The sequence below is a fragment of the Ascaphus truei genome, chromosome 1 (assembly GCF_040206685.1).
Source record: "Ascaphus truei isolate aAscTru1 chromosome 1, aAscTru1.hap1, whole genome shotgun sequence".
Taxonomy (NCBI): Eukaryota; Metazoa; Chordata; class Amphibia; order Anura; family Ascaphidae; genus Ascaphus; species Ascaphus truei.
In genome coordinates, this window is record NC_134483.1 from 453,464,248 (window position 1) to 453,488,910 (window position 24,663).

The window sequence follows — 24,663 nt, forward strand, 5'->3', positions numbered from 1 at the left end:
ACATGAGTGCCAGGCAAACCCCTAGAATGCTGTTGACTAATATCTGATCCTCGAAACCAACAGTACCCTGTATTTATCTATAATTAGTTTAATTAAAGCGGCGATGACCCAAGACAAAAGAAAATAGTTACATTATTTAATGGTATTTGATATAAAGGACGACTTTTCTATCGCTATACTATTTGATATACCAGCAAACAAGGATATGTTATGTAAAAAGTAAAGAGGCTGTTTTTCCCAAAGAGATACATTTATTGTTGAAGCGGCATATTTTTTTTTTGTTGCCAAATAATCTTAAAACAATACATTATAATTCATTTTACAACCCGATTGTTCAGTTATATATCACCAGCGTATGGGATTCACCAAATAAATAATGACACTTTCCAGATGCATTGAAAAGTCCGGCGGTTTCATGGGGGGGGGAGGGGGGGGGGTTACAGTACGGGGACACTATGTATAAAAATGAAAGATGTGATTACGTTTTCTGCAGTCAAAACACTTCGTGTAGATTGGAGTCTCCTTGGGCAATTTCACGCCATATTGTACAATATTCTGTGGATTCGTAGTTCTCAAAGTAGCCAAGTATGCAGCATGGTGACTCCCAGGAAACAAGACACAATTTAGTTGTCTGACAAGCTTAACCCTTGTATGCAGGGCATAGTCTTACATTGCATCTTCTTCTGAAACAGCAAGGCACCCACCAGAAGTACTATTCTAAACGGATGCACACACATGTCTTTTAATAGGTTAGAAATACAGTGTCGCATTTATTATGTACATTCCCCTTGTTTGTAAGCGAAAAACAAAAATCCCTTTCGCTAAAATGACATGCTTTATTTGAAAGCCTAACACGCGTATTAACACTGTAAAGTTATTACTAACAACAACTGCTTTTATAAAATTAATTTGACATTTCAATATATATATACATCCTTTCAGTCCTTTTCTTTGACAATGCTAAACTTTAAAAAAAAACAAGCTTATAGTAACATTAAAATGGCATCCAGTCAAACGTGTACATATATATATATACACATACATATATACACATATCCTGGTGTGTCTGTTGGTAATACTTAATATTCAAAGATATCACTGTAGGAACTCCTTTAAAAACAAAAGAACCATCTGAATTCAGTGGTTTACTTTTCTCTCTCATTTTATTTTAAATAGTGCCCGGATATTTATTTTTTATATTATGTTTCAGTCTTTGAAGAAGGGGGTTCCCATTTGGTGTGTGCGTGTGTGTATATATATATATATACACACACACACATACATATATATATTATACATATCACACGGGCCTGTCCACCGCATATTGGCATGCACTCAGGTTGGAGGCTGGGCTCTGAACATATCCGAAGCTGGAGTGTTGCTTGGCTTTGAGTCTCAGGCTTGCCAAGCTAGAGTTACATGTGTCCCTATATACATAAGGAGGTGTTGGAGGAGCATATGGGCAGGCTGACGTTGGCACGGCTGAATTCAGAGAGGGGTTGCTCAAGTTGTTCAAGTTATTCAGGCTCTGGAGGCTGGAGCCAGGTACACCAGTAACTGCGGAGGGCACCATGCTTGACGACATGCTCATGGTGGAGATGGAGTTTGGTGCAGAGAACATACTTTGTGAGGACAGAGGGTTGACATTCATGGAGTTGAAGAAAGGGAAACTCTTGGTGGAGAGGGAGGCTGAAGTCAGGCCTTTGGCAGCCCAGTTGTTGTAAGAGTAGCCAGGGTACATGTCATCATATGGCTGCATGAGGCCATTGAACTGTGGACCAAAGCCGTTCTTACACAGTTCTGCTTGTTGGTTTCTTTCTCTCTTTCTCCATTTGGCTCTGCGGTTCTTGAACCAAACCTGTAAGAAAAGGAAACAGCACGTTCAGATCAGCTGTACAGAACACGCTGCGCACAATGTAACACCCAGTCTACACACATGTAGAGCTCTATGCACAGTTAGTTCACATAATGAACTGTCATAAGAACAGCTGTCATAGTAAGTACCAATTAAAAAATAAAACAATTGCCACAATCATTTCGGACCAACAAATTATGCTTGATTATGGATATTCTCTCTCGGTATGGGAAACCAATTCGAGTGTTTCTGCTAATGTAACATATCAATATGCCAGTCTTTGGGACACATCAAATACTCACTAGCTGCAAACCTGGAGAAGTAGATGTATCCAAAAAAAAAGTATCACAGTAGATGTATCAAATAAAAATAAGCCTTTTGGTTTCAGTTGAAATGGTTTTCCCTGATAAATTCCGTCCGTTTTTTTCCCCGTCCCAGTTTTGCAGCTGCGGGATTTGATAAATAGGCCCCAATATTGCCTTAAAAGTAAGTGCACAAATGAAGTTACATATGGTTCAGGTTTTCTATGCAGCGTTTTGTCAAGCGAAATAGTTATTTGGCCAGACAAGTGAGCAGCACGTCGTTTTTCAAACAGAATATTAGAACAAATGTTTTCCTCATAACAAACCTCAAGAGATCCTCCCCTGTGTTAATCTTCAGCGACTGAAAGAAACTTCTGACCCAACTTGTCCTCTCTGGCTTGTTGGCAAGGTTTGTCTTTTTAACTACGTGCTAAATGAGATCCTCCCTCCAGACAATGGAGAAAATCGTGTATCAATCTGCTAACATCTCCAATCCACATCTTGGTGTCTGAATTGTCAGCCACCCTCCCGCAGAGAGATTTTGTGTATTGGAGCAGTTCGTGAGACACACTTGTTTACACAAATGATGTTGTACATTACAGATCTCTGTTAACTGTACCATTAATCCCTCACACACAACTGACAAGAAACACATTAGGTAGATGCACAGAATGCTGCTAATTTCAGCCGCACAGATATCAGGAATCAACCCAGATACAATAACTGCTTTGACTCCACTAAAAGGCTTTCATGATGCAACACACAATGTAATCAACAATTATATACGATTCTGTAGTGCCTATAAAATCTTTGAGCATAAATCCAAGAAATACGTGTTGTCTTTTTAAAATTAAAGAGAATCAAACTCTTATTATTTAAAGTAGAACAACATACCTTTTTAAACAATATCAAAAGTCTTATTTGTCTGATTTTTAGGCAATTTAATTTTCAATAAAAGCTGATTTTTACTCAAATACATCTAATAAAAAGTAGCTTAGTAACTTACACAGTATGCGGTTTCCATCTCTTTTTGTTAACTTTACAGCTTGTTTCTTGCTGTGTTAATATTTGCACAAACAGTTCACCCCTGAGACAAATGAGCTCTGCGGCAGAACGTCACCTAAAGTGCAAATTTTGTTCAAGGCTATTTTCAGACAGAGCCCATGTTTAAGGAATCATAAACCTTATCTCTTCTACAGCACAGATTATGTGCACACCAACTGGGTTTGCTAAGAAGAACTCTCAGTCTAGCGATACTGGAATATAATGTACCCATCATATATATTGATTGCTATTTGTCCTTTGCATGCGTATAACAAATGTCAGCAAAAGTCAGATATCACATAGGGCGAAACTAATCGTGCAGAACTGCCTAAGAAACACATTAAAAAAAAAATATATATATATATATATATATATATTTTTTTCTTATTATTATTTTTTTATATATTTGACATGCTTCGATGTCACATCATGGTGAGTTTCTTACTTAAACTACCTACTGCAGCTGTTTATTATGATTAATGTGTAAGTATATTACAACTGTAATATGTAAAATGAGGAAGGTGTTATTTCAAGGGAACTTAAAGGGGTTCAGACTTTTAACCCGGGTTTATTTCTTTCATGTCTTTACCATTAAAATACTGTTATTTTATTGCCATCACAGCCGGTGTATTTTTGCTGCTGTGGTAAGATAGGCCTGTAGTGCTTTAGCTGGCACTGAATGTCTTTGTCTCATTACTCACCCTAACCCTGGCCTCTGTGAGGTTGGTCCAAACAGCGATCTCCTCCCTGGTGGACATATCTGGGTAGCGGTTCCTCTGGAAAGTGGCCTCCAGTTCCTGCAGCTGTTGGCTGGTGAAATGAGTCCTCTGCCGGCGCTGTCTCTTCTTCTTGGACGGGTCATCGGCGCTGCTGTCCTCGTTTTTACTTGAATGACTTTTATCCTTATCTGCGAAATCAAAACGGAGAAACGTCAAAATTAAGGGGATCATTTACTTGATCAAGTCTTCTCCCGCCGGTAAAACCAGGGTAAGGGGGAAAAAAACCCCCATAACTGTCCCAAGTTTACCAAAGAAACTCATTGGGTATTTTGCGTAGATAAACCTGTTGCAGGGATTTTGTGTTGACGCCGGGATACTTTCATACATATACCCTTAAAGTCACGCAGAACTAGGAGGTTAATTAATAAAGCCTGGTTGATACAAACACACTCTATCAGATTTATCAAAAATCCTATTGTTTTCAATTGGGATTTTTTTTTCTTGACACATTGGGGGCATCGTTTTTACCCCAGTTTTGCAGCAGACTTCTTTTTCTATGGAATAGTAAAACCCGTTTGCAAATTCACTCTGCTCATATTTTGTTAGCTGCAGTCATTGTGATGTGTTTATTGCGGACGGGTAATCCCTGCTAATTTATTTCACCTAATTATCTGCAATGCTGTTTTATTTTTCTTACAAGGTGGATACCAAGATCCAAGTTGTTATGAGTCAGATGTTTGGGGAGAAGAAACTGTCCGAATTAATTGACTCATTATTTATGACAAATTATAGCAATTAAAGTTATTTATTAAAAAATGTATCAGACTGCGATTGCAAGATCGCCAGAAATCAAGTTGGATGTAACAGAATCTATGCAGAGTAACGTTATTGCACTCATTGACTCTTGAATAAAATCATAAGTTACAAGTGTATCTAGTCAAATAAGGAGTGATAGTGAAAACCAATGGATTGCTTAAACGGTATTAAAATTGTCACAATCTTGACCCAGTTTTGAAAGGAAAAAGCAATAATTATATGACTTTTAAAAAGAAAAGTCAAACAACAACGTAATATACAAAGACAGTGAAGGCAGAAATACAATATATTTTCCACTGTGGTAATCATAGCATCAGAATAATTCAAACAAATATTGCTTAATACGTCTACTTATAATATTAACTTGGTGAAATACCGAGAACCCAAAATTTATGTTTTGTTTTTCTGCTTTTTTAAAAATTATTTTCTATTGGAAAAAATATAGGATAGATATACAAAATTGACATACAGGATGATCCCACCATTTCCCTGTCAGTGTTAAGACATAGATTGATATGCAGATGTGATAGTCTCTCCCAGCTACTGAAGGCTGGGATGGAGTTGAGAAAATCCTCCTGGGTATAGTACCCAATGTGCTGGGCCGGCTCTTACCTGCGGCCTCTGGACTGGAGGTGTCTGAGATGGTGTGCACCTCCAGCCTCTGCTTACACTCCACAGTGCGCTGCCCCAGAGAAGAAGCCATGGACCCAAGAGCCACTGTCTGGTGATGGGAAGAAGACGTAGCCAGCTTACTCCCAGCCAAGTGATCCAAATGTAAAGGGTCTTTCATAGAGTTCATCGGTGATGTGTGAATAACAGAGCAGACTTCCAAAAAAAAAAATCCAAGTCACATGAAAAAAGTGCTCAGATTACAGCAAAACCTCAATAGCTTGCAACGAAATTCAATTCCTCGGTGTGTCCAACTGGTGGCACCAAAATATATAGAAATAAAAACTACTCAGTAACAGAGACTCTGTGAAATTGTTTCAGCAAAGTCACTTGTCAGACGTATGCTTAATAAGCATTGCATTTAAGTCCTGCTGAGTCCACGATAACCATAAGGCAGATATTTAGGGGTGCCTTATTTTCTTCCCCTGCATTCCTTATCTATTCTCTCAGCTACTCAATATAGTGGAAGTCAGCGATGATGATGCAAAATAAGTCCCCTAACGTTCTACGAGACCGTGCATGTTGTTTGTTGGGTGTGTAGGCATTAGGGAAAGGCTAAGCAACATCAGAGACACCAGTGGCAAGTAGCTGCTATTAAATCCAAGGCTTCACACCAGGTTTAGCAGAAGTTGCAGAAGCTCCCTGATGGTCCTAATTCACTACCTCCAACCCAGGACTACACTTTCACACTGACAATGGAGATTCAGCAATGGACCCAGAGAAGCTCAACCGCTTCCCTGTTTGACTAAACATCTTAAAAACCAGAGATGGGTGCTAACCCCGGTCCGTGACGTCACCCCGCCCTGCCCCCTGTCTTGTGCCTCCTCCTCCTCTCACACCCTGGGGACGCTCACATGCCCAGCGGTGCGCACTGAGCCTATCACAGGCTCTCTCCGCCTGCAGCACCGTGACGCGCGCCCCAAGGAGGGTTCCCCTATAATAAGATCCACCAATCCCCAGCGGCAGGGGGCGGGGCTACAGCAGGACATCTCCATGCACTGTGTGCCCAGTAAATACTCTGCCCCCAATGTGAGCAGTGAGAGGTGTATCTGCACACAGTACACAGGCTGGGGAGGTGGAGGGAACACGTAGAAGGGAAAGGGTGCTTTCTGATGTTATTGGGGCAGGGTGAATCATTAGGGATTTGGCATGTATCTGTGGCTTGTAACAATGTGAGACATTAAAGAGTAAGTGGCTTTTCCCTCCGTTTCACATTTTGTGTTCTGCACGGAAAGTAGGCGACGAAACCCTGGTGACATCTTTATATAATATGTATCACGACACCGTTATAACATATACAATACACGAAATTAGGGAAGTGTGTGCTGTATGACTGTATAATATATCACTATATTAAGACTATAAATTCTCAAGTTGAGATCTTCAACGCACATATAGGTTTCCATAAATTGTAGTAGTATGACAGTTAAAATGTCCCATAAACATAGACATAAAACAGTTTCAGACTCAATAGTAATGGAAGGAAGGGGGGCCCGCATATGAACTGATAGCTGAGTATGTGACCTTTTTCACATATTAACTTTGTGTATTGATACAGACACGTAAAGACACGGGCGGCTTTCCAAGTTATACCTTCTGACAATTTTATGCACATAAGTCAGGAAAAAAAAAACTTTATTTTTTTCCTCAGCTCGATTTTTAACTTAGAGATATTCCATTTATGTACATTAAGTGACACCAGGGGAGTATCCCCGCCAGCCTTTAACTGCGTACCAGTAAAAGCCTTTAAAAGGTGCTTGCCATTCTTTGTCACAAAAATACAATATAAACCTTCTTAAATAATCCGACAATGAGAAAAAACCGAAACAGAAAAAAAATGCAAAAGGGAAGGATCCTTATCAAACTACACATCAACCTCAACACTGAAACATTAAGCTTTTAGATCATCTGCACCTATCAATCTGCCTTTTCTACAAAGATGTGTACATATCTAATCTATCTGTCTAATCTATCTATCTATCTCGACATCTATTTCATTTTGCTTCTAAATACATTTTGCCGTTAGAGAATCTGAAATAAAATTACCTTAAATTAATTTAGATTCTGTTCATTATCTGCTGTTTAAATGACGCGTTTTATCCCTGAGATTTGGCAAAGAATCTTTTTCTCAGACCCCACAGCGTTTCGATAGAGACAATGCTCTTACATTTGTAGTGGTTTTTAATCTGATAAGACTCTAATTTGCTTAAGTCTTTTAAATAGGGGTTTAGACCAGTCCTAGTCGTTTTCTTATTGAATTTCCTCTAATTCCCACCAGATCATAAAGTATATGTGTAAAGTAAATATTTCCACTTTTTGCACTGCAGTTGATGACCTATAACTAAGTCAATATGAAGCCGGATCAATTTTAAACTATTTATTTATTAACCATATCTCTTCACTGACATGAGTGAATGGTGTGATGAAAAAAAAGGTGGTCTTTTGTTGGGGAAGGGATAATGAGCAGTATAAAAGAGGATGTCGGAAACATTATATATATATATATATATATATATATATATATATATATATATATATATATATATATATATATATATAATGTTTTTATACTGCTCATTTTCCCTTCCCCAACAAAAGACTTTATATATATTTATTTTTTTAATATATATACACAGTTTCAAGCACGCATATGAAGTCATATTAGCATCAGGAGAACAGTGGCTTTTAACTATCTGAGACCAGCTAAACCATTCTGGGTCATTACATTTTCCCTAAGAGGGGTCTATGCCCAGTTCTGCAGTACCGGGACTGTCCCAGCCTCTTTGTGTTAACACGGAACCGTCTGCTCGCTGTACTGTACCTCAGCATTCCCTATCACATACATGCATCCAATGCTACACACGTGACTGCACGTTTTAATCCTGTGCCATATTTTCTACACAAACAGGTATACAGGAGAAGCAGGAATTAACGGTAAAAACAATAAATACAATGAAACTTAAAACTTTTCAAAAAGAATTTGTAGCAAAACGCTTTTAAGTTTGCAGCATTATTTAAAATAGGCAAGACGACGTTAATAGAAATACACAATACAGGTACATGACCAATAGTGATTTTGTTTTAATTAACTCACGGGACCAAAAATACAATTACAGGCACCTACTGTGTAACAATTAATACTGATGCTATTTAATATTTATACAGGTAATACATTGAACTGTTCTGCAAAAATACGTTTTCCATAAATGATGTATACAAAGAAACACGTTCCGTTCAATCGTGCATCCGTTGTGACATGTTGTAGGTTTTCAAGTTTGATCACTGCTCAAACACAGCATTGTCTTTTCAACATGTTTAGATTTGTGGAATAATGAAGGACATTTTGCTGTATGTTTAAAGGCGAAATGCATCTATTGTCACCAGCGACATAGCTGAAATCTCACTGCCAGGCAAATACTATGTCATTATTGTAATCTGGTTAATCAGCAGCACACACACTTACATTTTTGTGAATTTAAAGGTGCACAGGAGGAGTTGAAACAATTATTAACAACTAATAGTGGGACGAAAACAGTTTTCTTGCATGGTTTAAATAACATGACCAAAAAATGGGTAAATTGGGTATTTAAAAAAAATGTTTATTATAAACTAAAAACTGAGATTTATATGTTAGTCCCTTGGCTAGCACAGGTACCGAGAGGCAATATTATATGTATAACAGGGCATGTGATTAGATTCCTCAGAGCTCTTGTGTGAAATGCTCACATTCAGATCTGACAGGTTGCATGTCCAATTGGTATCACAGGGTTAGATCTTCAGAGGGTCCCACATTTTGTAACATTCAGTTAATGTCAATTTAAGTATCCACATCCATATTTATATCCCCCAAAGGTGTTCAGCGCAACAATGTCCTGGCATTTTCCTTAAAAATAACGGATCAATACATATGAATGGGCTTTAGGCTTACACATATGCAAATCATATGGTAATGAGCAGTTTACCTACCAGTGGAGATCCTCAAGCCCCTGTTAATGATAGAGCATGATAATAACGCTACGATATTTAGCACCTTCCCAAAACTGCCCGTACTCACATCCAGATCCTGATTATCAGTGAGTTATTTCTTGGACTAGTCTAAAAGCAATGTAATGAGTATAGGATTTAACCCTTTCATTACAAAAAAGTCACGTGTCATACAAAGATATATATATATATGATGGATCTTATAAATGTCTGAAACAAATCCTAAATTATATTATTGTTTTTAGTGATTATAGTGATATGCTTGTGTGAGCTAATACTGTATATAATGTAATAATGACTGCATAACGTATGGGTGTACAATAATATATATTCATACATAACTCAACAATATTATTTAATATTTAATTGCTATTAATGTACAATTAAAATAAATGAAGGATTTGATTGCTTTATTTCGTTTTAATTGCACATTAATAAATATTATATATTTATCAATATTGTTGAGGTATACATATATATATATATATATATATATAATATGTATGTGAAAAGTTAATGTGTTAACCTGATACATTTCTCAATATTATAACAAGATTTGCATTAGCCTTTGGTAATGCTCATGAAAATCTCTGTTAACAGGGCTGCCTTGATAACAGCCTTAAAGTTTAACCAATGTGCATGTGCAGCAGTATATTAGAGAATTCTTCTCTGAGACATGAAAATCACAGTTAATATAGCTAGTACCTTGAAGAACTGACCCTATTTTGCATCTCATTAGCTTTGAGGATCTTGTTAAAAAGAAGAAAAATAAAGTATGTTCCCTATTTCTGGAACATAACCTTATTAGGTCAAAATCTGAGGATATGCACCTCATGTAGATGTTCATCTAGGTAAATGTGTGTAACACATTTAGTAGATTGATGGAAAGATGTTGTATATACAACCGCTATATATGTGTATATTTATATCTAAATATATATATATCTAAATATATATATATATATATATATATATATATATATATATATATATATATATATATATATATATATATATATATATATATATATATATATATATATATTTCTTTCATTATTTTATGTTTAAGTTGCTGATTAAATCAACTTAAAAATAATAATAACCTAAAGTTTGAACCCCCCTTAAGAATGGTAAAACATTTATTTATATGGTCTTGTGTGCGTGTGTGTGTGTGTATGTGTGTGTATGTGTGTGTGTGTATATGTGAGTGTGTGTGTATGTGTGTGTCTGCATGTATGTATGTATGTGTGTATATATATATATATATATATATATATATATATATATATATATATATATATATATATATATATATATACACAGTATATATATATTCCAATTACATTACAGTGCGACTTTCAAGATTATTTTTAATGCAGGGGGAAATTAGACAATTTTTACTTTTATTTGAAATGGGGATATCTGTAACCTGTGTGTATATGCTTGCTTTCAATGTTTTTCAGGAAAAGCAATACAGAATAAATATAAGTAGATGTATCACACACACACACACACACACACACACACACACACACACACACACACACACACACACACACACACACACACACACACACACACACACACACACACACACACACACACACACACACACACACACACACACACACACACGAGAACAATTGTATAGCTTTATTTAAAAAAAAAAATCATAATTTTAAGTAGCAATCCTCATTAACAATGATTTTTTTTAAGAACGAAAAAATAGTAATAATTCAATAAAAATACGTTTCTCTAAATACAATGTAAAGTACTTTAGGAGAATATTGTCAAAGTCATGGTTTGCTTCCTCTACAGTAGGGGAAATGGTAGCGTAGAATGAGTTGTCATGGAGACATTCCCACCTGGATCTAAGATGAAGCTTTTATTTCCCAAGTGAAATAATATTTTACAACCTCACCAGAATTAGATCCCTTTCGCATTAATCCGAATAAAGTATTACAACGAACACATTCCTACTAGTGATGTGACTTCAATGTCAGTCTGATTGTAAAATGATGTATTCAATGGTCTGTACCCCATTCTCTTTTTAATCAGGATATACACATTTTGTATTTTGCATTTTCTGCACTGACACACACGGCCAGTCTAATGTATACACTAAATTAAATGCCAGACAGCAAATGTAGATGCAGCAGTTGGGTTGTAGAGCTATTGTGATACCTTTCAATAAACCAACATATGAACGAGAATACACATGATAAAGTAGATTATAATTACACCATAGGCACTGATTAGGAGGCTGATTCGGTTACTTGTAAAATTAATTGAATGTGAAATTTTAACAACTGTACCTGCGGGCTGTCTGCAAGTAGAAATGAGAGGTGAAATGTTCTCAGTTCCTATAAATCCTGGGCATTGAGTTCTCACTGAAGCTCTTCCTTTTACAACGCGGACCCCATTATAGTACTGTATATGATAGTTATTTGAGTCCGGGTAATAGTCTCCATTATTGGTGCTTATATGTCCACTCTTGCAAGTCTTGTTGTCTTTTAACTTTGTCTGGCTGCCTCTCGCCTATCTTGGATTACCGGGTATTCTCCGAAATGAAGAGCCATTAATTACCCATTCAGTCAATATTAGGAAAAAGACAAAGCTTTTTACGTAGGATTAAGCAGACGTCAGATTGTTCCATTAGTATATTCCTGCTCACGAAAAAAGCTTTGCTTACACACTTAGTTTTCCCTCGTGTCATCCCAGCAATTTCTGCATATATTATCGGTGAGCAGAGAAAAACCCACCCAACACAACACAAGTTCTCACTGAGACACTTGCTGGAAGCTCACAGTGCCCCTGTCACATTTCGTTCGTTGTTACTAATTATGTGGAAGTAAATGGTTAAGAATAAACGCCAAATAGCCTTGTCAGGGAGTAAGTAGTCTGCAATAACACTAAACGAAAAATTAATCGGGGAAGTATTTTAAGATGACAAAATGTACTTAATCTATATTTTTATTTAAATGATAAAAAAAAATACGCGAGTAGTAGATATATTGTTATTTGGACTAGCAGCATTTATTTTTAAGGCAAGATTTCCAAGTTTATATATATTCTGTTAGTCCATACAAATGTATAGATTGTTATTATTATTATTATTAATAATAATAATAATAAAGTACTCTCTTATTGATGCACAATTGCAATAGAACTGCCACAATCTAATTTATTTATTACGAAATGGTTTCAAATGGTTTCAGTAGTTGTAATCATCCCGGGGGCAATTTGATTTAGAAACTCTTTGTTGGATTTATATTTCAAACTATCAAATTGCCCACACTCCTCCCCTCCCCCCCCCCTTCCCCAACCACCAAAAATGACCATTGAGGACTACTCAGCACACTAGTGAATAAGAGGTACGCACTTTAAAACTGAAACTGTTTTTTATGTTGGGCCAATAAAAAAAAAGTATAACAACCTACATAGAGTACAATGCATAATAAAAAATACTTCACATAAAAGTGTGAAGAAATCATACAATCCGTGTGGCGGGTGAAGGGGAAAACAAAGACTGTCCCCCTGTGATATGGTTCATCTGAATAGAGCACATTCAGGGATTATGCACGTACAGTACACAGGCATTTAAACAAACCCATGCAGAATGAGCGCTTGCTGTACATCAGTTTAACTACTAACATGTTCCAGTAATAGTTTTCTAATAACAAAAACATATTCTTCTATTGGAAAAGTTCAGCATCCACACGGGAAACTGTAATGAAGGATCTCACTGTAAAATGAGGATGTGGCTCTGTCGTCATATTTTTTAAATCATAATTTCTCTTTTATTTTTTAACAATTAACAATATGTTTTATTGGACAGTTTATTTTTATACGAAGTGAAAAATAACTAGACGCGTTGCTTTTTATATAAAAAAAATATATACATTACATTTGACACGTACAGCAATAATCCGATCCCATTATTAATGGTCATGAAAATCCTAATTTGTTTCACAGTAGGGAAAGTAAAAGTCCGCATGTCATGTCATTTAGGTGGATATCACATTTAAGAATACCTAGTACAGAGAAATGTCCCGCAACGAACCCATATATGTATTAGAGCAAAAGCCCATTTTTTTCATTTCTGGAGAGCAGCATACTTTCATTAAGACCACCTGTTCAATTGAAAGGTTTTTAGAGAGTAACAGGGCCATTGTTTCCCCCGAATATCACGACCTGCTGTCCAATATATATATATATATATATATAATATATATATATACATTATAAAACACTATATTAAAATTTTGTAATTCGCTGGCTCTGGCGAATTTCCCTTTTTTCTAGAACATCTTTTCTTGTTGCCACATATTTTACGACATGTTTGCTAGTCATGACTATTAAAAATGTTAAAATGATGACATTGTTATAACAGGTGCTGCTTAAACAGTCCCATTTAATTCTCTCTCTCTCTCCTCCCCCCCACAGTACTGTAGATACACATATGTATCTCAATGAATACAAAGTCAAGCTTTTTAGACATATACAGTATTCCTACCTATCTACTTATGATATATTCAACTGAAATACAACCTTGATAAATGCATCCAAAATGTTACATACAAACATAAAAGTACATTGTCTTCTTGTTTTCTCAACACGTGTGTTGGGAAAATGGCATAACAAATTATGGATATTTTTTGCGACATAAACTAAGTTCCAGGGCAGCAATGTAAGAGTAACCAGGAAAATAATTCAATTGCCTGCCTGCCAACGTGTTGGGGTGTGTAAGGCTTTTCGGCCAGACACTGAATCAGCAAGTACAAGGGGATATGTTGCGTTGTACCTTTAAACACGACACCCTTTCATCTGCATTAAAGTGTTATTTCCCTCTGAAGACATTTGTTAATGCCACTTCCACCTTTTTTTCCCGTTACAATATTCACTTCACACGTGGACACATGAAAAATAAACAGCTGTATGCACACAAAATGTCAAATATGATGCCCCACAGGTAAATCCCTATACTGAATGGGGAGAATTTGTCATTCACCCTCGAGGCTTGTAAAGCTGTGCACACATTATTACCATTATTATTTATACGGTTGCTTCATTAAAAGAAATTATAGCCGGGGACCACTTTACATCTCCCCAGGACCAATGGAGCTACAACAGCTTTGCACAGTGTACCATCGGGGAAACGGCGCACATTGTGCCTCGTCCAGAATCCCATGCATATGACGTTGCAAAGGGGCACTTTTCCCCCAGTCCTCGCAGCCCCACAAAATTTGGTCACTTTTCATCATTGCACTTGTCTGGCAGCAGAGGGCGCTCAATGACTATGTCTACAACCCATCTGCTACAACATGATCAACCAAAGCTCCTCAACTAACCTCATCTGTTCCAGCTCCACTCACTAAATTGGGTCATCGGATCCTCCCACCTCCAACCTAATTTTCCCAGGTAGGTCAATATACACGTATATGTATCAATCATACAAGCTACCGTATATTGTTATTGGACGTACAATACAAGAGCAATGTAGCTACTAAAATAAATCAGTCTGGTTATAGTTTTTGGGGGGGGGAATCATGCATCAATATCTCCTTTGTTTCAAACAAAGCATAATTGACGTAAAACAGCACCAGATTCATTCAATACAGCACAAAAAAAAATACATTTGAAAGCAACGTTAGCCCTTTTTTTTCTTTGATAAAGCGGGTGCTATTTTCGGACCGACTTTTAATAATTTTGACACCAAAGCAGCGTCCATACAACGCACATCCTATATGCAGTCGATGACCAATGAAGATCTCTTACCGCTGGCGCTTTGATGCTGTCTGCCAAACAGCTTCCCTGTCTCTTTCCTGCTGTCTGTCGCTTCTGTGGCAGGGAACTCGCTTTTCTTCAATTCCGTATCCTTAGAGAAGAGACATTCCACTGCTGAGGGCTGAACTCCTAAGAGCAGAGGTAAAGGGTTATACACATCAGCCTCACTGGGGCCTTAACACGCAGGTCCACCTCTGTCTCATCCAGGTGAAAACTGGGCCTGACTGAACACAAAATGTGTAGTCCACTCATTACTATACAACCTAATCCACAATGTAAATCTCTTTACACAGTCAGTGGTGTTAAGGGCTGTACCACTTATAGCCTTCATATTAGTCCCTGGGCACAATACAAACTGTTTAACACGTCTTTCTAAGTATTTATATAAACATAGATTTCCCAGGAAATGAAAGATGGCCTGGTGTGAATATAAAGGCTTTTCATGTTTGTCATATAGCATATACAAAGTCTAATAGTTATTGAGGACGTAGAGGGATTCTGCAATAGTTTCCAGGCCACCTAATTCTCCTTAGTCCCACCACCACAGGGCCGATCACAGGAGAGCGACTCTGAGCATTAAATTATAGAGTATTACAAATCAATATAATGTTAACATTTGTCTTACCTAATTGAACACAGGCAGACACCAGCTTGCGGCAGTTAGTCTCCATTGTGGTTAACGCCAGTTATCTGTAAAATAGTGAAAATGAAGATTTATTTTTTTATTCCATATAATGTCTGTGTACATATAAAATACCCCAAATATATAGCCCTACATAATATGTTTATGGTACATATGGTCCGCCTGTCTGTTTGTCTATTTATCTAATCTATCTACCATATCTCACGCAAATAAAAGTGACATAATTTCTCCCACGTTTGGCTTTCAGTTTATTAGATATAGAAAAAAATAAAGTATACTTCCACCACATAAAGGTGAAATAATGTATCTCAATGGTGTGGTATCATATGGTATTTTTCTGAACAGAAACTTCGTTTTGGTTAAATCTTTGCATTTCCTGAGTAATATGAAAAAAGTTCCCTTAAAAATATATATATATATTTCAGCTAATTTGTATGGCGAAAATCCGAAAATGTATATAATACCAATGATTTTTTGCAATTCTCAGTGCTTGGTAACACATATTTCATGATTAATTAATGTCATTACCTTCCAGGAAGACATTAGCTAATTATAGAACGCGCTATCTATGCCACTGCTCAATGGATCATTTGTTAAATTAGATTTTAATTAATGAGGTTTCACCTCAATGATAAATCGGCCTGCAAAGACAGTGTGAAGTTTTTTTTATTGATTTATTCCCTGTGCAATAAAAGAAATAACAGCTCATATTAGGAAATCTGTAACAACGTCGTTACACACACACACACACACACACACACACACACACACACACACACACACACACACACACACACACACACACACACACACACACACACACACACACACACACACACACACTTTCTCTCTCTCTTATTTGACATGACTGACAACTACAATACAAAACCGCAGATATTGTACTTTAACACAAATGTTTTCTCTTGATGTTCTGTGTTGATGGTTTAAATGTAACAATAATTGTGCTGCCGCCTAACTGCGCCTTGACAACAATAAGTGGCACTACCAAGTGGCAAATAGTCTATGGCCCAAACAGAATAGCTTCCTCCCCCTGATTTCTGTTTTGCTTTGCAGTATTAAATCCCCCCCCCCCCTCTCTTTCTCCACCTTCATGCAGTAGTTTGTTTACAGCTTTCTGCCCCTTCCTTGCTTCTGTTTTCTCCCAGGTCTGTGCCAGGGAGCAGAAGTTTGGCTTCCCCAGATTTGAGTGATTCTGCAGTAACATCACAGGATTAGTGCCTGATTGAGATGTCTGTTCGTGAGATATTACAAAATTCATTATCACAGCCCTCTACTAACTTGATATGAAGTAACACAGATGGGATTTTATTAGTCCAGGATTGAAATGTTTACTTATGATAATTTCTGTGGAAATTTGCATGTCATCATCTAGGTAATCTTTTTCTTTTAATGTCTGAACTGGGTGAATGATTAGTTGACGTCTGAATTGATGCAGCCTCCTGACCTGAACCTATGGGCGAATTATTAGAAGAAGAATAACATTAGAAATAAACCTGATTATAGCCATCACGTGTTCACTTTTTAATCTTAAGGCTTTGCTTTTTAGTAATGTTTTATCTCTCTGCCTTTCCTCCATTATAACTACTTCACCTTTTTTTAATATACTTGCACTTGTAAGTATTACAAGTATATTGTGTTTTCTCAATATTTCTTGCAAAAGAAAAAAAGGAACATTTGTACATATTTAAGTATATGTGGCACAAAGTGTTTAGTTTGTGATGATCTCTGTCCCTTTTTTACATTGTTAAAATATATATTAAACACATGATATAGTATACACACTTTATAATATATCTATAGTTTCCTATACATATACACAGATATACATATTATGTAAAATAATCATTCGGATACTTATATATGTAACATTAAAGATGAAAAGACAAATATTACATAATTAATCTACGTTGTCTAATTTATAATATGTGGCCAGTTATTTCAGAAACTTCTTCTTCAAACATTATGATGTTCACTGCGGGTCTCCTTGCTATTTCCCACCATTTCCGTGTGAGAGCATTATATATATAATATATGTATATATGTATATATGTATATAGATATATGTATATATATAGATATATGTATATATATATATATATATATATATATATATATATATATATATATATATATATATATATATATATATATATATATATATATATATATATATATATATATAATGCTGTCACACGGGACAAGTGGTAAAACGGTGTTCCTCATACTATAGTTGAAACAAATGATAATGATATGCTGGCCTATTTACAGAAAAATGGCTCAGTGAGGAAACTCTTCTCGAAAACATTGAACCAATTAGCCAGTAACTGTGCTTCTTCCACTGGGTTTGGGTCACACTTTTAAAGAAACTCTTTAATGTTTGTTTTTTTAAATAAGTGCAGACATACACATACTTGGTGGCTTAGAGCTTGAAACCAAAGTAAAAAATATATAATTAAACTGGAGCACACAAGCTTTTAACACAATGCGTTTCTTTTACGCACTACAATGAGTCTGTTAAAAATGAATGCTATCACTTAAAATAAGATTGAAGAAGTCCACTTATGTGCTAAGGGGGTGGCTAAATGAAAAAAATAAATAGTGGTATCTAATTTTATGTCTGAGCCATATTTAGCAATATTTCACACATATCAGTATCATGTTAAATCTCCTCAGATGTAAAACCATCTGGAATTGCTTTGTGCTCTGTTACAAGTTTGCTTAACATTGTAGCACAAAGCGTTAAGGGGGAGTAATTCAGAAGATTCATATAATAATGCCATTATAGCATACACATTTCTCTAGTAGTGGGTTCCCTAACAGAAAAGCCCCAAACAGGAGTCTGTATATATTTATTTTATTTCTAGTAAATACAAAATGAGAAATTAGGACCCTAACAAATATATTTATCATTCAAATTTTGTATAAACAAAAGTTGCCAACGGCATATTGGAATAATGTCACAAAATTATAAAACGCAGGGCAAATCTGGTCAAGCAAATAATACCTCTACAAATAAGATAGTAAAAGTTGTCCCCTCTTAGAAATAGGACATTTACATTTGATTTGTACGCCACGATGAAATTAAATCAATTTACAAGTAATTAGACATGTTAAAAAAGTATTCAAACAATATACAAAGTACAGGGTCTCAAACATTTAATTCTTCATTTATATCTCCTAACTTACTGGCAACAGTATAGGCCTCATGAAAAACAACTGACTATATATACTTAGGTAAGTTATGGTGGGTAAAAAAAAAGTGACAACAACCCTCCATAGCAAAGCATACATATATATATATATATATAGCTATATATATATATATATATATATATATATATAGCTATATATGTATATCTAATAATTTACTAACATGCCGTATGTAATGATATGAAAGATAAGCTGATTGCATGTTTATCTTTTTTTCCGGAAGATATCAAGAACTTTGAATCTTTATTGTAAAACATGATGGTTGGGGTGTAAATACAGAATATCCAATCACCCACAGTTAAGGCACCCAAGTGGAACTCATTCTCAAACTCGCATGATCTCCCATCTCTGGAGGAAGGATGGTCTTGCGCCTACTTACCGGCTACCGGGTTGAGCTTCCAGATAACTGTCTTGCTTTTTGGCTGGGAAGAAATCCTGAATGCAGAGTTGGACTTGCGTGACACCACAAATAATGAACACATAAAGAAATGAAGGATCCCAAACAAAAACAAACAAAAAAAATGTCCAAAGTTCCTTTGAGGTTGCTGATAAAGCTGTGTGATCAGAGATCTTTGCTCCTGTGATTTTTTTTTATCTTCCCTCCTGCTCCCTGAGTCTCTCTCTCCCTCTCTCTGTTTCTCTGTCTCTCTTTCTGCAGAGGGAATGATGTGACGTCAGCAGAGATTCCACCAAACCAAGTCAGCAGAGGAGAGCATGAGGGAGGAGAGGGTCACTGAGAGGAAGAGAAAGAGAGGGGAGGGGAAGTTAAAGGGGGAAAAAAAATGATCACAGGGTCAAGGGAAGGCAAAACTGGCGAGCAAAAAAAAAGAAAAAGACTGAGCAGAGAAAAATCAGGAGAACAAGATTAAAAAGAGGAGGAGAGGCTGAAAAGTGAAACAAAGACCAAACTTAATAAAACACGCAGTGATGTGGGATTAGCAATATAATGAAAATGCATGTATCCCATTACAGAAATCCTACAGCCTATTACAAAAATGAGACAGTGATAGTAAAAATCACAGGGAAACCGGGTTACCCTAGCAAAGGAAATTCATCAATCTCACAGAAAATGATGAGGAAGAAAATGCAGGCACAAATAAACGCAGGGAGCTCCCCTATTCCCCCCCAAAACGTGATGGAACAAATAAATAAATTAAAAAAAATAGGAATGAAGGATTAAAATTATGTAGGAGACGTTTGAGTAGACATTTGAAAAAGGTGTCAAAATAATGTCAGCGTCCTTAATATCTAATGACAGGATTACAGAAGGACTGAAGATACTAAGGGTAGGTAAATGAGGTTGGGCCTGAGCTAATTTCGTCCAGCCAGTTCGCTGTAAGGTTCACAGCCACCTAGGACAGGAAGAGCAATGTACTTCTCGCTGGAGTTCAATGCAGATGAAGAGAGAGAGCGCGTGTAATGAAGAGATTGCGATGAACAAGACCCCAAAGCTCATTTAAGTCTAGAATTTCCTTTGCTGTAAATACAGCCAACAAGTTCACCTGAGGTCACTGATAACTCATTCTTTTTTAAGCGTCGAGGTTGAAAATGTTAGCAGGGGAGTATTTAACAGCCACACATCCTGAGCAAGTATATCTTCTCCTGAAGTGTGCCTCTTTAGTAAGGAAATTAGATTATTAAGGGCACAATCCTTCACGTCTGTACAATGTGTATATCTTGTGCAAATCAGAAGTATGTCCCCCACTAATAACATGGGGTTCAAAATCAATATGTAATAAATATGATATGGTTATTATTATTATTATTATTATTATTATTATTATTAATGTGTTTATAATTCATATTTGATTTCCTAGACAATGACCAACATTTTTTTTCGACATGCTTGTTTTGTCTTTTCCATAAAACTAATTACTGTATTAATGTCGATAAATACATGTAATGGAAGGAACACCCTGGCTGAATATTTATGATGTCCACAACGCATTTTGCTGTATCTCTGTAGGGCGACCATTTGGAAACAAATATTACCAATTTCTACTTTCATATAAGCGGGCTGTTTTGTCCAAATAATAATTGCAAAGCGCAGATTTGTAACGTGGTTTTCGCTTAAAACGTCAGTGTTTAAATAAGGGTTAATTTGCTAAATAAGTACATCAAATCAGCATTCAACATACTAAAAACATTCGATTTTTTTTAAAGAAAAAACCCCCTAAATATTTCCTTTAAAATGTCGCACAAATTTCCATTGCTTCCAGATCGTGTCCCCTAATATACTAACGAAATTACAGTTATTTCATGCATAGCAATTGCAATACAATATATCACTGACTGAACGGCAATATGGAATAATATTCCACAAGAACTTGATTTATGTAGCATTCTTTTTTTGTTTGTTGTTCAATTGTTTTAATTAGTATATATATGTTTAGTCCAACTATGGTATATATTTAAACACACACACGTGAGATATATATATATATATATATATATATATATATATATATATATATATATATATATATATATATATATATATATATATGTGTGTGTGTGTGTGTGTGTGTGTGTGTGTGTGTGTGTGTGTGTGTGTGTGTGTGCGCGTGTGTTTGTCTATAAACATATGTATATATATATATATAGTTGAAACGAATAAAATGCAATGTAAAAATGAACGTCTGGAGTACAATCATGTTCTTTTACAGCTAGACTTGTCATGTATATAAAATATACTTGTGTTATTAGTACTGGTAGCAGACAGTGGCTGTTCTGATAGATCTGGAGTTGAAACTATCTGAAGAATGTTACAGAAGCTGCAGAAGCAGGAACACTGAAGCAGACACACACACAGCTACCTCCACATTGTGAGACATCCACTGCCCTGGCTGTTAGCAGAGGGTGTGCTGCTGGGGTGCAACAATGAACCTGTTTTCCTTGTTTTATATTCTACAGTTCTCTTTTTTTCTCTCTTCCCGTCCTTATCTTGGTAATGCCCCCTAAGGAGTGCTGGGGGACCCTGGGCAGGGCAGACTCTGTCTGACCAGAGTTCTGGGTGCAGCTGAAGTGAGCAGCTGGTGAGAAATGTAAATGGCCCGTAAAGAAACAGAGGATACAGCATGATTTTCATTCCCTCCTCGAGTGTGAGGAACGAGCTGGACATACGTTTCACGCTCCTAATCCTTCTTTTACATTTTTAGTCATACTCCCATTAAACAACTAATTAATGCCCCGCACCACCAGGGAATACAACATTAGATATGCTGCTTTGAAAAAAAAGGGTCCTGGAGATCTGTGCAAACTACAGAGACGACTTCATACAAGGATCCGAGTTATTTTTGCAGCCAACATACAAAAGTACTAACCATATAATGCTGAGGCAGACAGGCCATGCATTCTTAGATTTATAGGGCTATTTTCTTATGCACAAAGCTAGATCAACAAGATTTTGAACAATAATGATGACAATCTGTTTAAAGATAACAGACTTGCAGTTGTGCTCAGTAGGAATATGACATAATCTAATCCTAAATTTCAAGGTCACTAACAGTTTGCAGAAACAGCTTTGTCTGGGACTTAATCTCTCTTTTCATTTGAGTTGTAAATTCACACAGTTATACATAATACACTACAAATACACATACACATGAACACACACACACACACACACACACACACACACACACACACACACACACACACACACACACACACACACACACACACACACACACACACACACACACACACACACACACACACATATATATATATATACACACAACACACACACAACAACAACAATTTATAAGAGTACAATTGTTAAACTATTAGAAATCTTGAGTATGATGGTGTCAATTAAATTGTTAAAAATATATGCTGGTTGATATGTAGTAATAATGCTTAGGTGACAAGACAACAGATACGTGCAAATAAATAGCCAAGTACACCAGTAGTTTATATAATATAATTCTGTACCAATCACACGTGTCTGCGCGGGTAGATCCAAATGTTATCATATGGGTTGTGATTTCTTATTTAGACAGAGCTTTAGAGAAGCGACTTCCACTTTACTTTCATCAATGATGGATTATGATCTGTAGCCAACGAGGCATTTTTTTCCCTTCTAACTAGATACTTGACAACAAGCAGGTATATGTAAATAACAAATCGCTATCTGTTTAACAACCCCAAACAGTATTGATTTGGTGGCTGCTCGAAATTGTCATCCCTGTAGTAATAATTTGCTCATTCATGGTTATCCATCCATGCGGTCCCCCACAATACAATCACAGTTAGAAAAAAAGAAAACATTTTAAAAGCTTAATGGATCTGCATATAAATTAAAATTATCTGCCTTTTGTGCTCTACTCTGCTAAATATAACCCAATTCAACTCGACTTAAAGTAATATTTAATTGATCTTTAATATATTATTTCATCACACTTTATGGGCCACTTGCTGTCAAAGGACATCTGTAGATGAATGCATCTTTATTATACTGGTACTATAATAGAGGTAAAGTGCAAGTGATTTGTTTTTGCCTCTATGCCGAGGCTCACTCACTGAAAGTGAGTCTCACTTATTCCTAACACCACTTGTTTTAAACACACGACTGGGAACACTGCAATAACAACAACATGTCATTAAACCATCTTCTTTTTTTGGTCCATACTCCTCCGATCTCATTATTATGAGTGACTGGGCTCACAGCCATTCCATATTCATATGTGATGTTTATGAAAACGACAGGAGAGGTTAAAGCAATATTCCTACAGTCAGAACGATGATGATAGGGCCTCTGAGCACCACATACAGTAGTCTAGTTTTGTTGTGCTGGGAGCAAGGTGTGACTGATCATAAGGCAGTTTGCTGCTGCATTGCCCAATCTGTCCTAGTGACTTGATGCCACAGTGCAGCTGTCCAGTGAAATGAAAGCTGGATACCGCCCTGCTGAGTGCTGAACTCTTATATTCCTTTACCTAGCAGCAAGCACTGCTCTGCAAGCTACACACACACACACACACACACACACACACACACACACACACACACACACACACACACACACACACACACACACACACACACACACACACACACACACACACACACACACACACACACACACACACACACACACACACACACACACACCTCACTCAGAGCACTTACCTGCGCCTTGAGACCACAGTAACACAAAGCTATTTCTTCTTCAGAGGAGCTCTGTGGAGGAATGCTGGAAGTTCAGACAAAAGTAAAAAGGCTGGCCATGTGAAATCTGTAGCCTCGGGGGTTAGCCAGCATCCCCTTTCATTTCAAGCACTTATTGATTTGCTGTTGTCATCTTTGGCGACGCAGAAGGACACTTGAAAGAATTTCTGATGGGGCTCTGATCTGAGAAGCGAGGTGACCTGACCGAGCTCTCACCACCAATGTCTTAATTACCACATCAACTGCAGCGTTAAAGGAGACAGACTTTTCTTCTGCTTAACTTTTTAAATTATTCTGCAAACTCTTTTTTTCCACTCTCCTTCCCCCTTCAAGTAGTTTCTGTGTTAAAACACCTCAGTTGCCCACGAGTCTGTCAATCGATTGACTTCATCTACAGTGTATTATATCAAAAAGCGTTTTAACCTTCAACTCTTGACATGT

At 36.5% G+C, this 24,663-nt stretch overlaps 1 protein-coding gene across 3 annotated transcripts; it reads right to left on the bottom strand.

Moving 5' to 3' along the window:
- Nucleotides 1-240: 240 nt before the first annotated feature.
- PITX2 (paired like homeodomain 2) lies at nucleotides 241-24,363 on the bottom strand. 3 transcript variants are annotated; one of them, XM_075565074.1, is made up of 5 exons: nucleotides 24,184-24,363; nucleotides 15,802-15,866; nucleotides 15,168-15,305; nucleotides 3,903-4,108; nucleotides 241-1,858 (listed from the first exon to the last, which is right to left on the bottom strand). In XM_075565074.1, the coding sequence occupies exons 2-5, from the start codon at nucleotides 15,845-15,847 to the stop codon at nucleotides 1,301-1,303; spliced, it is 948 nt and encodes a 315-aa protein (XP_075421189.1). In that variant the 5' UTR covers nucleotides 15,848-15,866; nucleotides 24,184-24,363; the 3' UTR covers nucleotides 241-1,300. The 3 variants fall into 3 exon arrangements, with proteins under 3 accessions (XP_075421189.1, XP_075421183.1, XP_075421180.1); XM_075565068.1 differs by lacking the exon at nucleotides 24,184-24,363 and adding an exon at nucleotides 19,430-19,776; XM_075565065.1 differs by lacking the exons at nucleotides 15,168-15,305; nucleotides 15,802-15,866; nucleotides 24,184-24,363 and adding an exon at nucleotides 5,349-6,166.
- Between the last annotated feature and the right edge of the window lie 300 nt (nucleotides 24,364-24,663).

Bases quoted from the DNA above. Each gene is read 5' to 3' on its own strand.
- PITX2 (XM_075565065.1), bottom strand. From the start codon at position 5,535: ATGAACTCTATGAAAGACCCTTTACATTTGGATCACTTGGCTGGGAGT. The intron at 4,109-5,348 runs GTAAGAGCCGGC...TTGATTTCGCAG, and splicing joins CTCCAGTCCAGAGGCCGCAG to ATAAGGATAAAAGTCATTCA. The intron at 1,859-3,902 runs GTGAGTAATGAG...CTTTTCTTACAG, and splicing joins TCACAGAGGCCAGGGTTAGG to GTTTGGTTCAAGAACCGCAG.